General features: G+C 31.5%; 1 protein-coding gene across 15 annotated transcripts in view; it reads left to right on the top strand.

The window, feature by feature from the left end:
* CADPS (calcium dependent secretion activator) overlaps positions 1 to 13,294 on the top strand; it is a 2,296,269-nt gene that overhangs the window by 1,925,144 nt on the left and 357,831 nt on the right. For all 15 annotated transcript variants that reach the window (XM_044077436.1, XM_044077434.1, XM_044077437.1 and 12 more), the window contains one exon: positions 983 to 1,130. In XM_044077436.1, the coding sequence (XP_043933371.1) occupies positions 983 to 1,130 (148 nt within the window). The remainder of the gene's footprint in view (positions 1 to 982; positions 1,131 to 13,294) is intronic.

Genomic DNA, 13,294 nt, shown 5'->3' with positions numbered 1-13,294 from the left:
GTCCGGTGTTCCAATTCCAGAGGAAGTTCCAGAGGACATTCCTATTCCTGTGATGAATCCAGAAGTTCCTGATATGAGTTGTGCACCGCAGACTGTCCCTGTTGCTAAATTTGGTCCTAACTGTTATGTTACTAGATATGGTCAAATCTCACAGAATGAGAGGTAGTGACTCTGGCACAGAGTGGATTACAATGACCTCGTATGACCACTAACACTTAATGCAGGCAAATTTCCAGGAATTAATAATTATAGTAGTTTAAAAGTGCCCTTAAACACAGGTGATGTTTTTATTGGGTGAAATGTATCACATGACAGCTGGTGGTTCTTTTAAAGAGGTATGTTTATATATATATATATATATATATATATATATATATATATATATATATATATACACACACACACATACATACATATGTTTTGTTTGTTTTGTTTTGTTTTATTTTAATTCTAAAATGTCCAAGTTTACTGCAGAGACATAAGCACTCAAAACAAATAAACAGTCATCAGGTTTATATTGTGTCCTTTGCATGTGTTTATTTATTTTAAGGTACTTAATTAACAGATGAATACAATAGCAGAGTTTATAATTGCCTGAAGTGAAACAACCATAAAACCTTTATAAAACACTAGGTATTTCTGATTTATTTGTGTGTAGATGGAATGTGATTATAAGGAAATTAGCCTTAATCTTGATACTTAAAACAGGTTTATTTTTCTGGCCAAAATGAATGATATATTAACTACGTAAAGGTAGTCGATTCCTGTCACAGATAATCAATTTTGCTTGATTATGATGGCATAAGGCACCACAGGTACAGTAGCAGAATCTAGTAACATAATAAAGTCAAGCTTGTGATCACTCTTTGTTTTGGGGCACTTGTGAAAAATAATTAACCAACATAGAATGTGCATTGACCATTCAGAAGTCTGAGCTTGTGATGTGCATTAATATCCATCAAATTCTGTCTTTTCCTTATAGAACAAGAATTGCATTTGAAGTGAAGTTGCAGAAAACCAGCCGATCAACAGATTTTCGTGTCCCACAGTCAATATGCACCATGTTCAATGTCATGGTTGATGCCAAAAGTCAATCAACAAAACTGTGCAGCATGGAGCTGGGTCAAGAGGTAAATGTAACTAGAAATATAATGTTTAAATGTACATAGTCAATAAACTATAAACTTTAAAAGTCGCATTTTGGACATAGTATTGATTTGGTATTATACATGGTTACATACCATCTAGATTTTGAAAATATCTGTGCTCAGCTTGCCATTTATAAGCAGCCAATGTTGACACAAAATATGATTCTGTTGTTAAACTGAGATGATACTGAAATCATTGTTGGTCAGTCTTTAGAAATGTGGTACAAGTGACACTGGGGTAGATAAATGTGAAGAAATGTGAGGAAGAGTTTTGCATTTAGTAAACATGGTATAAATGTCACAGGAACAGAGAAATGTGAGGAAGAGTGTGCATTTAGTACACGTGGTATAAGTGTCACAGGAAAAGAGAAATGGGAGGAAGAGTTGTGCATTTAGGAAACATGGCATAAGTGTCACAGGAAAAGAGAAATGTGAGGAAGAGTGTGCATTTAATACATTTTGTACAAGTGGTACTTTGTCAGAGGAAAGTGAGGCAGGCTTTAGATTCATAGGTATTTCAAAGCTACTGAGTCTCATGACCCATTTTCATCTTACTAGTACCCTTTCTAAGGCTGCACCTCCTTTCTCTAGCAGGACCATACCAGCCTATCTTGTATTAAATTTGTGAATACCATTCCAGTCATCCTGTTTATGTTTAAAGGAAGACAGTGTGTTGTATTGCTTAACATGCAGTGGTTTGGAAGGCACTGGGTTATAAACCTGTACATCCACCATGTTTCATTTATCTGTTGAGCATTTAGTTCCCTCATAATAGTACTAGTAGAAATATTGGACTTGAGAAGAAACAGTAGATCCAGCACAATCGGGTTTGTAATGGCACAATAAGCAAGACAGAGTTATCCCCTTAAAACTTTGTAAAACATTGAAGCAAGGGTAGCTCGGGGACTTTAGGGCCATGTTTTTTGCTTAGCCGTCTTTGGGGTCTTTTAATTGTTTGCTATCTTTAGTAAGATGCATGAGAAAGGGGGAGTGGCATGATCAGTGCATAAGGGAGTAAGTTCTTTAGACCTTGATGGAATTCCTTTGGCATTTAGCTAGGCTAAATAAAAGGATTCCCTGCCAACTGTTGTCACATGATGGCCAAAACAGAGGGAGCTATCTACCCAAGTACCTAGATCCCTAACTACATTTTCATTTTGCAGATGTATTTGTTTAGACAGCATAATGTGGGGAAGGATTGCCTAGCAAAAGGGATGATAGTACACTTTTTAGTATTTAGTCTGAATCCATTTTAGTATACCAAGAGTTAAAAGGGAGAATTCATTGTAGAGGATTTGTCATAGAGTGACTGAACAAATTGTTAGCAAAAGGTCTTATCTCTCTGCTTTCAGATCTAAGAAGTAAATACCTAAAAGGAAGGTCCCAGCACTGAGCCCTAAGGGGACACCACTGGTTCCTTTCATAATTTTGGATGAGGCACCTGCACCTCAAATTGTGCAAGTTCTTTCATCTAGCTGGCTGTCCATCTTACTACATGTGGGTCAGTTTTTAAAGCATTTAGCTTTTGTATGATGCTAGCATGGTGAATGGTGTAGAAGGTCTTGGGCAAGTCAAGGTACACCACATGCACTGCATGGTCACCATCAACAGCTGCCATAACCATTTTGAAGAAATTTACTATTTTATATAGACATGATCTACTGTTCACAAAGCCAGACTGTTATGGTCAAGTTTAACAAGATTCTTGATGTCAAAGTTTATGAGGTCAGTTATAAGGGGCTGTGTGTTTAGAGTAGTTAATAGCATTAGTAGATATGTAGGTTGTTAGGACACAATTGTTATTAGTGAAGGGATTTAAGGCTATATCAGTGTGAATACTTCAAAGAGCAGTACTGTTTCACTCACAGATAGTTCACAGAAACACATGGAAGAAATGCTGAGAACAAAAGACCTGCATTAATGCTGAAGTGTCAATTCATCATGAAGGAAAGTGATCCATAATGTTTTTTGAAAGAAATTATTCTAAATGTTAGTAGTGATGTATGAATAGAAATGCAATTTAAATGTGATTGATTGACACAAGCTATGCTTTATGCTCTACCCACCTGTCTACCATGCCCTACCTTGTGCTACTCACTTATGGTACTAACAGTACCTTTGAATGAGGTACTGTAATGGTACAAACATTAAATCTGTACCACTTGCTCCAAAAATGTGTATGACAAGTGCAGTTATGGTGTCTCAATCTGTATTTTCTGCAAGCCAATTAATATGCAAGGGGTGATGGGCATTAAGAGCATATAGTTAATATGTATGTTTGCTGTGATAAGAGCCAACACATGCCATGACCAAATAATTTTTACTCTGTAGATCTCTAGATCACTATTATAATTGCTGACACCACATGATTTTTCAGGGCTTTGACTGAATCCCCTCTTTCAAGCGAAGTATTAGCAACAGTAATTGAAACTTGTCCATAATTATTTTGCATGCAAACACACACATATACATACAATATTTTCTGGAAAGGTTTGAGAGGAGTGTAAACTCTCCCATACCAACAACCTCTTTTTCAGTATGTGTAATACTGTACCAGCAGGATTATACTAGCAATACCAACAACTTGAATAACTATTTACCCCTTAACTCAGCTAACTTTAGCTCTGAGCAGTCACTCTTTGATAGAAGTATACCAAACAATGGTTAGTGTACACAGTTCAATATATCTGCCCTGAAGCTCAGAAAAAGATAAATGACCAGCAACAAACTTTTAAAAATTAAATAGCAAAATTTTACGTGAAATAGATTCAACTATGTATTTATTATTTATTTTCATTTGTTGACAGTTGAAATTTGACTGGGTATAAAAACCCACTTTTGGAGAGGCCTGGGCAGAAAAGTTCCATTGATACAATGTAATAGAAGGGCAAATGTAGATTATCACAGATAATTTAAACATTAGTGTCATCTTTGACAGTGCATTATTAGAAAATGATACACAGTAGTATATTGAATTGGTACACATAGTATATTGAATTGGTACATGTTACAAAAAAAGCATATTGAATAAAAGTATATATTCAATACCATTGCAGGATAATGTTGAAATAGATCATATTATATACAAGCATTTGTAGTGGGCAAACACATGTCAAAAGGGATATTATATTCAGTTGTGAGTCTAATGAGATGAATAAAAAGGATCTAGAGGAGTTGCATTTGAAAATTCAGTGAGCCAGGCAGAATACCTTCAAAACCATTATGTACACATGACTGAAAATATAAGCATTTATCCAATAAATGCCTATATTTCTTATAATAGTGTCTGATTAGAAGGGTGTATCACCAATATGGCATGATATAGAAAATGTTTACCAAAATAAATATGCTATGTTTTTTACATTTTATTTTGAGATCATTGACTATAGTACAATAGTCAACATAGTCTAACTCATGGTAGAGCAATTGTGAGACTGGAGGACAGAATAACAATACCTAGGTGACAACTGTCTGCAAAACTAGATAACCATAGGTAAGGATTGATAATGAGAACCTCTGAAAATAGATGCCAAATAGGAGAGGGCCCAACACTGAGCCCTGTGGTACTCCACTGGCAACATTTTTTTATTTTTTTAACATTTTTTATTTTGGAAGTGGCAACTGTAACTTTAAGCACATAGGCAACTAATTAGTTATCCATCATTACAACATATGTGTGTAGATAGATAGATGTGTATGTATAAATTTAGAGGATTGTCAATAATGTCTGCATTAGATTTAGTGTGAAAAGCCTTGGACATCTGCAAATATGCTGTATATACTGCATAACTACTATCAACTGCTTCACTTACTTTTTTAAAGAAATCAGCAAGGTTAAAGATGCAGAATCCACCTTTGATAAAGTCAAATTGATGAGAGACCAGGCTTATGAAATTTTCAATATCCTGATGAGGTCTAAAATAATGTTTCATAACTTTACATATGGATGAAACTGGTGAAGCTAAAGGGTCGATGGTTGTTAGGGTCCATGGCTAGGTCACCATAAACAAGACAGTATGGAGGCAAAATAAAAGCTTTATTCAGAATGCAAAAGCCAAGAAAGGAAAGGTGCAGGACAGCCCTGGCAAAGCTTGCCAGCCTTGTTGTTCCAAGCTAGCACATACTGAATTCACCCCCTCCCCCCCAGAATGCTAATCAGTTTCTGGTGCTGTAAGTGAGAAGAAGAGATAATATTATTTTTAGGTATTACCACAACAATGCTACTAAATATTCATAGTTTCTTTCCCAGATGTTGTAGTTATTGTTTTAAAAGATTTATTGCAAAAGTACATATTTTTGAATTCACAACATATAATATCACTGGATACTTAAGACATATTTTGAAGGTTAATAAGCACCCTGCCTCAGTGTGCATTTTTAGGAACACAAAAGGTCAATACTTTGCTGCCATTCTCATATATAATAACTGCTGCTAAATGAGATTCTAAAGTACTGTGTCAAATATCAAATCATTTTGACAGAAATCTTAGCACGCCCTTTACTAGAGTATATATGGTAACTTTTTTGAGAAACAACTTTTTCAGTCATTGCATAATAGTTGCAGCCTGTTGTTCAGTAAATGATAGCCAAATCAAGGGAGGTTGAATGCTGTGATTGCGAAATGAGAGCTCTGAGAGTCCCAGAACGATATTTGTATACCTGCCTTTACCAAGGCATCATGGGTGAAAGACTTACATTTTCCTTGGAAATAAATACATAGATTAGTGAAAGGTTTTTTTTTTTTTTTTTTAGCAGACTGGCTCATGATGTATAACAACCACAGTTTGTAAAACACTCACGTCAGGAAGCCATATCCAGATAGATGTAAATAAGAAACATGTCCATGCTACCTTCTGTAGGCACTGCTTCACCATTTTTAATTTTAAGAAATGCATGTCTTTTATGCTGTTGATAAGGCCAGTCTTGATGTAACTGAAAGTAGATATGGAGGAATATTATATTAGAAGTAATCATGTTGATAATTTTGATAACTAATAAAGCAAACTTATAAGTAAAACCTTTTTTTACTGGGGAGCAGTTACTCTGGGAGGCACCCTTCATATCTTCTAGATTTAAAAATACCTACTGTAAGGTCAGACTACACTGGAGAGTTCTTTTGGTCTACCTGCATTTGCATAGCATCACTCAATCAGTAGACACAATCTTTTTTAGAAAGAGTATAAATGTCAGATGCTGCTAAATGCTTGCGAACTATGAAGACTGAACAATGCTTTGAAATTTTAAAGGTATTTAAAACAGAGCATATCATTATTTACATTTTATATGTCATACCTTTTTTATATTGTTGCAACAGGAAGTGCCTGGTTTCTGTTATTAGATGAATTTTACTGACTGGAATAGTAAAGCTTTTTATTTAATAGTGCAGAATAATGCAAATGAAAACATTTACTACTGAATCTTTTATTTCTTAATCAGGAATTTGTTGTGGCTTGCTTTAGCTTCTTTAATTTATTTTATCATTCAAGTTCACATCTTTTTTGTAGCTATGAAATTTATTTGAACTAAAACAATAACAAATGTTTAAATCCTTGACTAATTCATTGCCTTACCAAAAGGCTGATATTTTGACATCTCATAAAATTATTATTTTTTACCTCAAACTACCAAAAGCCAAGGCCTCTCAATTAATTCCACTTTTCCACTTATCAAAATGAGGACCTTTCTTTTCATAGGACTGCTCTTTTGCTTCATGTGACTAATAGAGTCTTGCATCATGCTGTTATGAACCTTTCCTTTTTTGATGTTTCATTTAAAACAATTTCAGATATAAACAGAGTACATTAATGGTGGGAGATGAAAATGTATTGCGCAGAATATAATTTTACTTTCTATATGTTTTCTAAGTATTTTAAACTGTCCTACTTTACGAGTTTTCCTTTTAGAGATAAATATAAGAAGTTCATTTTGTATTAAATTTTCTCCATAGAGTTCTCACTAGTAAAGTGTAAACCAAACAGGTTAATTTTCAGGCACTCAAAAATGGTTGGTCTTTTTGTCATCTTTATTTGCTTTGATTATGGAAACTTCTGACAGTTATATAAGGTTTAATACTGAAATTGTTGGATTCGATATAACAGATACATTTACATCAGAAATATTTTTTGATGTTTTGTTAACAATAAGTAATATTGATTCATCACTGATTGTCCCATAAAAATATTTTGAATTATTTTTGGTCTATGCTGCAATCAAAGTAAAACAATTGGTTTATTAATTAGTACATTAAATGACTTACTAATAAATAATAATGTTATTAATTGGAATAATAAACAAATTACATATTTAAGTATTTTATTAATTGATAATTGTAAACATATGGCATTAGTTAATTGTAATCATATTTGTATACTATCACCCAGTTAATAACTAAATGGAATAAACATTTATTTATTATGGCGGAAAGATTGACTTTAAAATGATTAAAATTTATCTATATTCTCCTTGTAAAAAATGTATAATATATTTCAATTTTTTTGGTATTGTAACAAATATGGGATTTCTTTTGAACATCATACAAGATATTAGGAAAATGGTGGCATTTGATCTCCTGATATTGAATTATATACTTCACTTTATCTTTTGTTATTAAAACAGTTAAACCCCAAATTATGGCTAAATGGAAATTAATATATGAAACCATGTAGTTAAGCAAAAATAGTATTTCTGCTTTGTATAATTAAATATTACATCATAATCTTATATGGTTATTAAAACATTATTTTCCCAAAAACATTAATAAATCCCATTTCATAATGTATTAATAATATTCTTAATATATTTTGAAAATGTATTTATGGAGATCCAGATTTCAATCTGTGGCTCTTTACATTATTCCCTATAGTCTTTACAGAAGATTGTTTAGAGTCTTCCAACATATCTAAAATGCTAATTCTAAAAAATAATAATTCAATATTTTGGAATCAATTTTTCAATGGTATTAAAATACTCCCAACTGAATTCTTTATAAAATATGATTTTGATAAAATAATTGACATTATTCAAGTTAATAGACAAAATATAATATCTAAATTAGAAACTGTGTCTGATATGGTTAAAAATCTATCCTGAATATATATAATTTTTAATTAATTTTGAATCAGACACTGAAACTAGTAAATCTTGTTTATACAAAATGTACAAAATAGTAAGAAACTGTAAATCATAGTTTAAAGCTAATTATTGGAACTACTGTATATAAATTAATCATGCAGTTTTAACAGAAGACGATACAATGGTCTGACAATCTGCAAGAAAAGTTGTTACTAAAACTGGAACATGTGTCTATTCACTCTAGTGGAGTTTAAAAAAGATTGCTAATACTATTTGTCAAAGTGAACTACACACACATTATTAAAAAAAATATTGGTTAATTTATTTAATGTTAGTTACAATTAGCTTTAGAACTGTTTGATGTAGGCATCTTTGTATTTTTATTATGTGCTGTATTAATGTTTTGTTCATTATTTAATCTCTAGTAAAATCTTTAAAAAAAGAAAATAATTTTTAGAAATTCTCAATTTTAGATAAAATCCAAGCAATATCTTCCAAAAAAACAAAACAAAATTACTTTTTGAAATAAACCTAATATTAATAAAATAGTCAATAGATTCACTTATAAAGGTAAAAATATGCCATCACTGTATTCTTTTCTTATAAATAATACTGAATAAACCAACAAAGTAGCTGTGTTCTAAATTAAATTATAAAAAATTCTAAATGAAGCTGTTTTTCTTCACATGAGCTGTGTTTTAACTTTGTCAGAAGCAAGTAAACCTAAGAAAGCAAATGCTTATACTATGTATTTTTTTCTTGTAATTCTTTTTGACAGGCTGCTTAAAATGCACACATTGTGAAGGATATTGTTAAATACATTTATTAAAATACAATGAACTTTCTGGAAATATTTTTTCTAAGCAGATACCTTGTAGAATAAAAGTGGGAAGCAGGAAACAGTGATTTCCATGCATTTTTAGACAATACTTAAGATGCTACATTTAAATTTCCTTATTATTAAAGATTTGTTATGACTTATTTTAAAATTAAACATGATTTTAAGATGAGATTTAGTAAGCAGTTGTGTTAAAAACATTCCACAATTTGCACTATAACTGAGAGGGCTAAGTCTCATTGTGAAGAGCTAGACAAATAAAATGTAGATGTCCTGCCAGATTACATTAATTTTATCTCTTTTCTAAATGTATTTTTTAATCTTTTCAAATAGCTATCTCACATTGTTAATAGTATAAGAGTTAATAAAGTGACAGTGAGTGTATATATAAAAAATATCTTTTTTCAGCATATCTTGCCTTGTATCAAATTTTGAAAGCTTTGCGAGAGACTGTTTTAATTTAATTAGATGCAATTATTTGAAGGCTTAAAGATTTAAAAAGTTATTACTGAATCTCTACACCATCTGAGAAGTTATTTAGTTTCATTCCATGAGATATTCACAAGGTCAGTTTGTTGCAAATAAGAATGAGAAGAAACTACTTTATAATCTCCTAACTCAGCCGCTAAAGAGTCTAAAGTATATGATGCTTATGTTAAAAAGTTAATATGCTGCTTTCTTCAAGGCTAGGCTAGTTCAGGTGCCAGTATTGCTAAAAAAACTAAAACTAGTAAATACAGCATTCAAGCTGCCCCATTATTTGAACATCTCTGCTTACAATTATGCATTTATTAGCATCTTTTAACTAAAATAATGGCAAGGAAAAAGTTGGCTTAAAAGTCAATCATATGCAAAGAATATTAGTGCAAATACTGAAAGACTTCCTGCTTCATCTGTTCTTTTTTAGTCGTAAGGCAGCTTCCCTTGCTCTTGATCTGGGAAATAGAAGTAACACAAAAATGTCTAAGGGTTATCATTTTTTGACAAGAGTTTTTATTGACAAGGGTAAATAAATCATCTGTTAAGTAAAAGGACATTTCAATAACTCTTTTGGAAGTTAGTCTTCAAGGGACAGACCATGTAGTAGATGTTAAGTCTTGGCTTTCAGTGGGTCGAATGTCTCAGTAGGCAAAATGTTTTGGAGGCTTCCTCTGCTTTAGATAAAAACAACCTCATTAAATATTTATAGTTTTATACTTCAGCTTATTGTCTTAGCTAGAATGGCATTACCTTATAATTTGATCACATTCAATTTCATTTTTTATTTTTTTAAATATCAAAAATTCAGTCTTAGAGTCAACAATGATAAGTCATATATAATTAATATGAGTACTTTTCTATTAAAAGCCATTCTCATTTAAACAGTAAATACACAAAAATCAAGTAACGTCACAATAAACAAGTGTGGTATTTTAAAAATGTTCTAAATTGGTTTTATAATGTGATACAGTAGGCAAGCATTGCCAGTAATTCTAATTCTGATTTCTCAGCAACATGCCTCCCATTCCCATCATGCTCTGGCTTGTTTTTTTCTTAGACTTTTTGACTTTCAAATGGCTATAATGGCTATTTGCATGAATCTTAAAAAATGGTCTTGGTAATTCGTATATCTGTAAAAATGTCATTTGTGGTAAAAATGATTGTCATTATCCTCTAAATAATTATGATATTCATGGCCTATTCTGCTATTCATGACATACAGTTTAAAAAATAGGGCATTCTTAATGTTCCTGTATAACTACATTCCATCAGGATATAAATAGGATCGTCTGTTACTTGACTGCCACATTGGCAAGGAGGAGCAATACTTGTATTTTGTGTCTTTTCTCTAACAAAGTTTTGTCATAGATCTTAACTGTATACCTCATAAAAGTTCTCAAAACTTCTTCACTATTTTGGATGACTGAATAGTTGTATATTTAGTAAATGTTATATTTCTAAGAAATACTTCTTTTTGTTGTTTCTTTATCTTTACCTGTCTATACTTTAGTTGTTCTAACATGGTAAGCATATTTTTTGCAGCACAGTATCTTTTCTATGCAATTATTTTAAGGTCAATTAATCCTTATCTTTTCAAGACTTTACTGATTGTTTTTTGAGTTGCTACCAAAAAGTTTTTCAAACTGTATTTACGTTAGAATTACCTTTTCAGGCAGTGTTATACTTTTCATTCAATTTGACAGTATTGTAGTATATATTAATGCCTGTTTAGCAGTCTAAATATTCTCTGTTATAACCAACAGGGAATGGCCCTCAATAGCAAAACAAATGCTTTATTAATTTATATAACTTTTGAGTAAATTGATCATTCTAATTAGACCCAAATATCTTCACCACAGTAAATAAGGATGTAAACTTTTGATTTTAGTCAACGGGTAGATATATAATATTCACATGCACTTTATCTAAGCAGTAAAGATCAAGACTTTATTTCTCTGTCTTTAATTTCAATTGATGAATATGCAGTTGCCAGAAAAAAGTGTTAGAATACATCAAATCCAGCTATCTATAAATTGTTACAAATTGTTGTTGCTTATAACTTAAATATAATTTGTATTTGTTTATGTGTTTCTGTATTTTGGTTAAACATCATGAATTGGCTTTTACTGCATGTACTTTAATATCTCCATAACTTCTTTAATTTTAGCATTTCTTTAAATATGGAAAATAATGCCAATAGTAATACATCCTCAGTTTATCCTAGTACTAGTCTGTTTTCTGATTTTTGTCTCCTTTTAAACTAGATGCTTCTCAAATCATTTCATCAATGTATATGAGAAATAACTAGGGTGCCAGAAGGCAGCCTTGATTTATCCCTTTCAATATTGAAAAAAGAGTGGGTATATATATATATATATATATATATATATATATATATATATATATATATATTTGGCCCTTGGTCACCATTACTATGGTTGAATTCTGTGAACATTGATAACTAAGAACGATTAATCAATTTATGTGAATAGCATCTGTTTTCTTTTAGGATTTAATGTTATTGTCAGTTCAGCAACAATTGTGACTAAAATAATCCATCAAATCAAGATAAGGCCATTATAAATTTAATCTTACGTAATCCTTCAAAAATACTTTAACCTCTTCCAACAAACATACCACATCCTGGTACTCTTTATTCTGTGTTCAACTAGTGCCAACACTTTGATTCTGTAGTTGTGGCAAATTAAAAACAGTGTTTCTACAGTTATTCGTGTTCCCGCTACTTTTGATAGCAAATTGTCTCTTATATCTGTATTTAAAGTGAACATTTAAGCTGTGACATGCATTAGTTTGTTTTCTGTATCTGTGCTGTATGTACATTTTCAAGGAGCATTCCCATTACTTATTTTCATTTCTAGAAATTACCCCCTTGAATATCATATATGAATTTCATAATGGTGACTCTTAATTACCTATATACTAAAATGTATACATATTCAATGTTGCTGTTGTTGTTATAACACAGTTTCTCAACAAAAAACTTGAAAATGTGGTTTATTTTATCATTCATAAAATAATGTCCTTCCATGCCTTGATAATAATATCCATAAGTAAAGAATGCATAGATTACATAAGCAGTTATTTTTAGGATGCCTTTGAAAGTGTATTAGCCAGTATTGTGTTGACAGTGTGAATAATCCCCTTCCTGTACTATCTTACAAAACTCCTGTAAAACACTTACCTTCCCTGCTGACATACTTTCCATCATTATACCTCCCATCGCAAAGGTCCTCCTCTGGACAAAATTTTGAATTTACTGAAAAAAAATTAAATGACATCTCAGTAGATTTGTAATTGCTGTCATAGATATAAGTTATTGAACAGAATTCTAAAAGAAATATTTCTCTTATTATTATTACAAATGCTACTCTAGTCTGGATAAATAAAGACATATTTTGGGAAAGATATTAAGGAAGAGAAAAACACTGGCATATTTGTCACTACAAGATAATAGAATACTACTTCAGGGCCAAAGGCAGTTATTTGAAAACTAGTTTTGAACAAGCTTAATCTTAATTTTTCAGTGGCAGAAGGTTCTGATTTGTTACTCTTAAAACTTTGCTATTCTTGCTAAAACAGAATTCCTGAATTATTGTTTTGCATTTAAAGAATTCATGTCATGCTTCGGTGTTTAAACCAAAGTGAAGAGTTCTCAGTTTCCAATCCACTTCATAGTCCTTCTATTCAGTTAGATAATGTATACAGAGTATTCGCTGAATATGTTTCCCCAACAGTG

The sequence above is a fragment of the Protopterus annectens genome, chromosome 7.part0 (assembly GCF_019279795.1).
Source record: "Protopterus annectens isolate FY-2018-M chromosome 7.part0, PAN1.0, whole genome shotgun sequence".
In the NCBI taxonomy this organism is placed as follows: Eukaryota; Metazoa; Chordata; order Ceratodontiformes; family Protopteridae; genus Protopterus; species Protopterus annectens.
The sequence above is the reverse complement of the archived record's forward strand: the minus strand, read 5'-3'. Positions and strand labels throughout refer to the sequence as shown.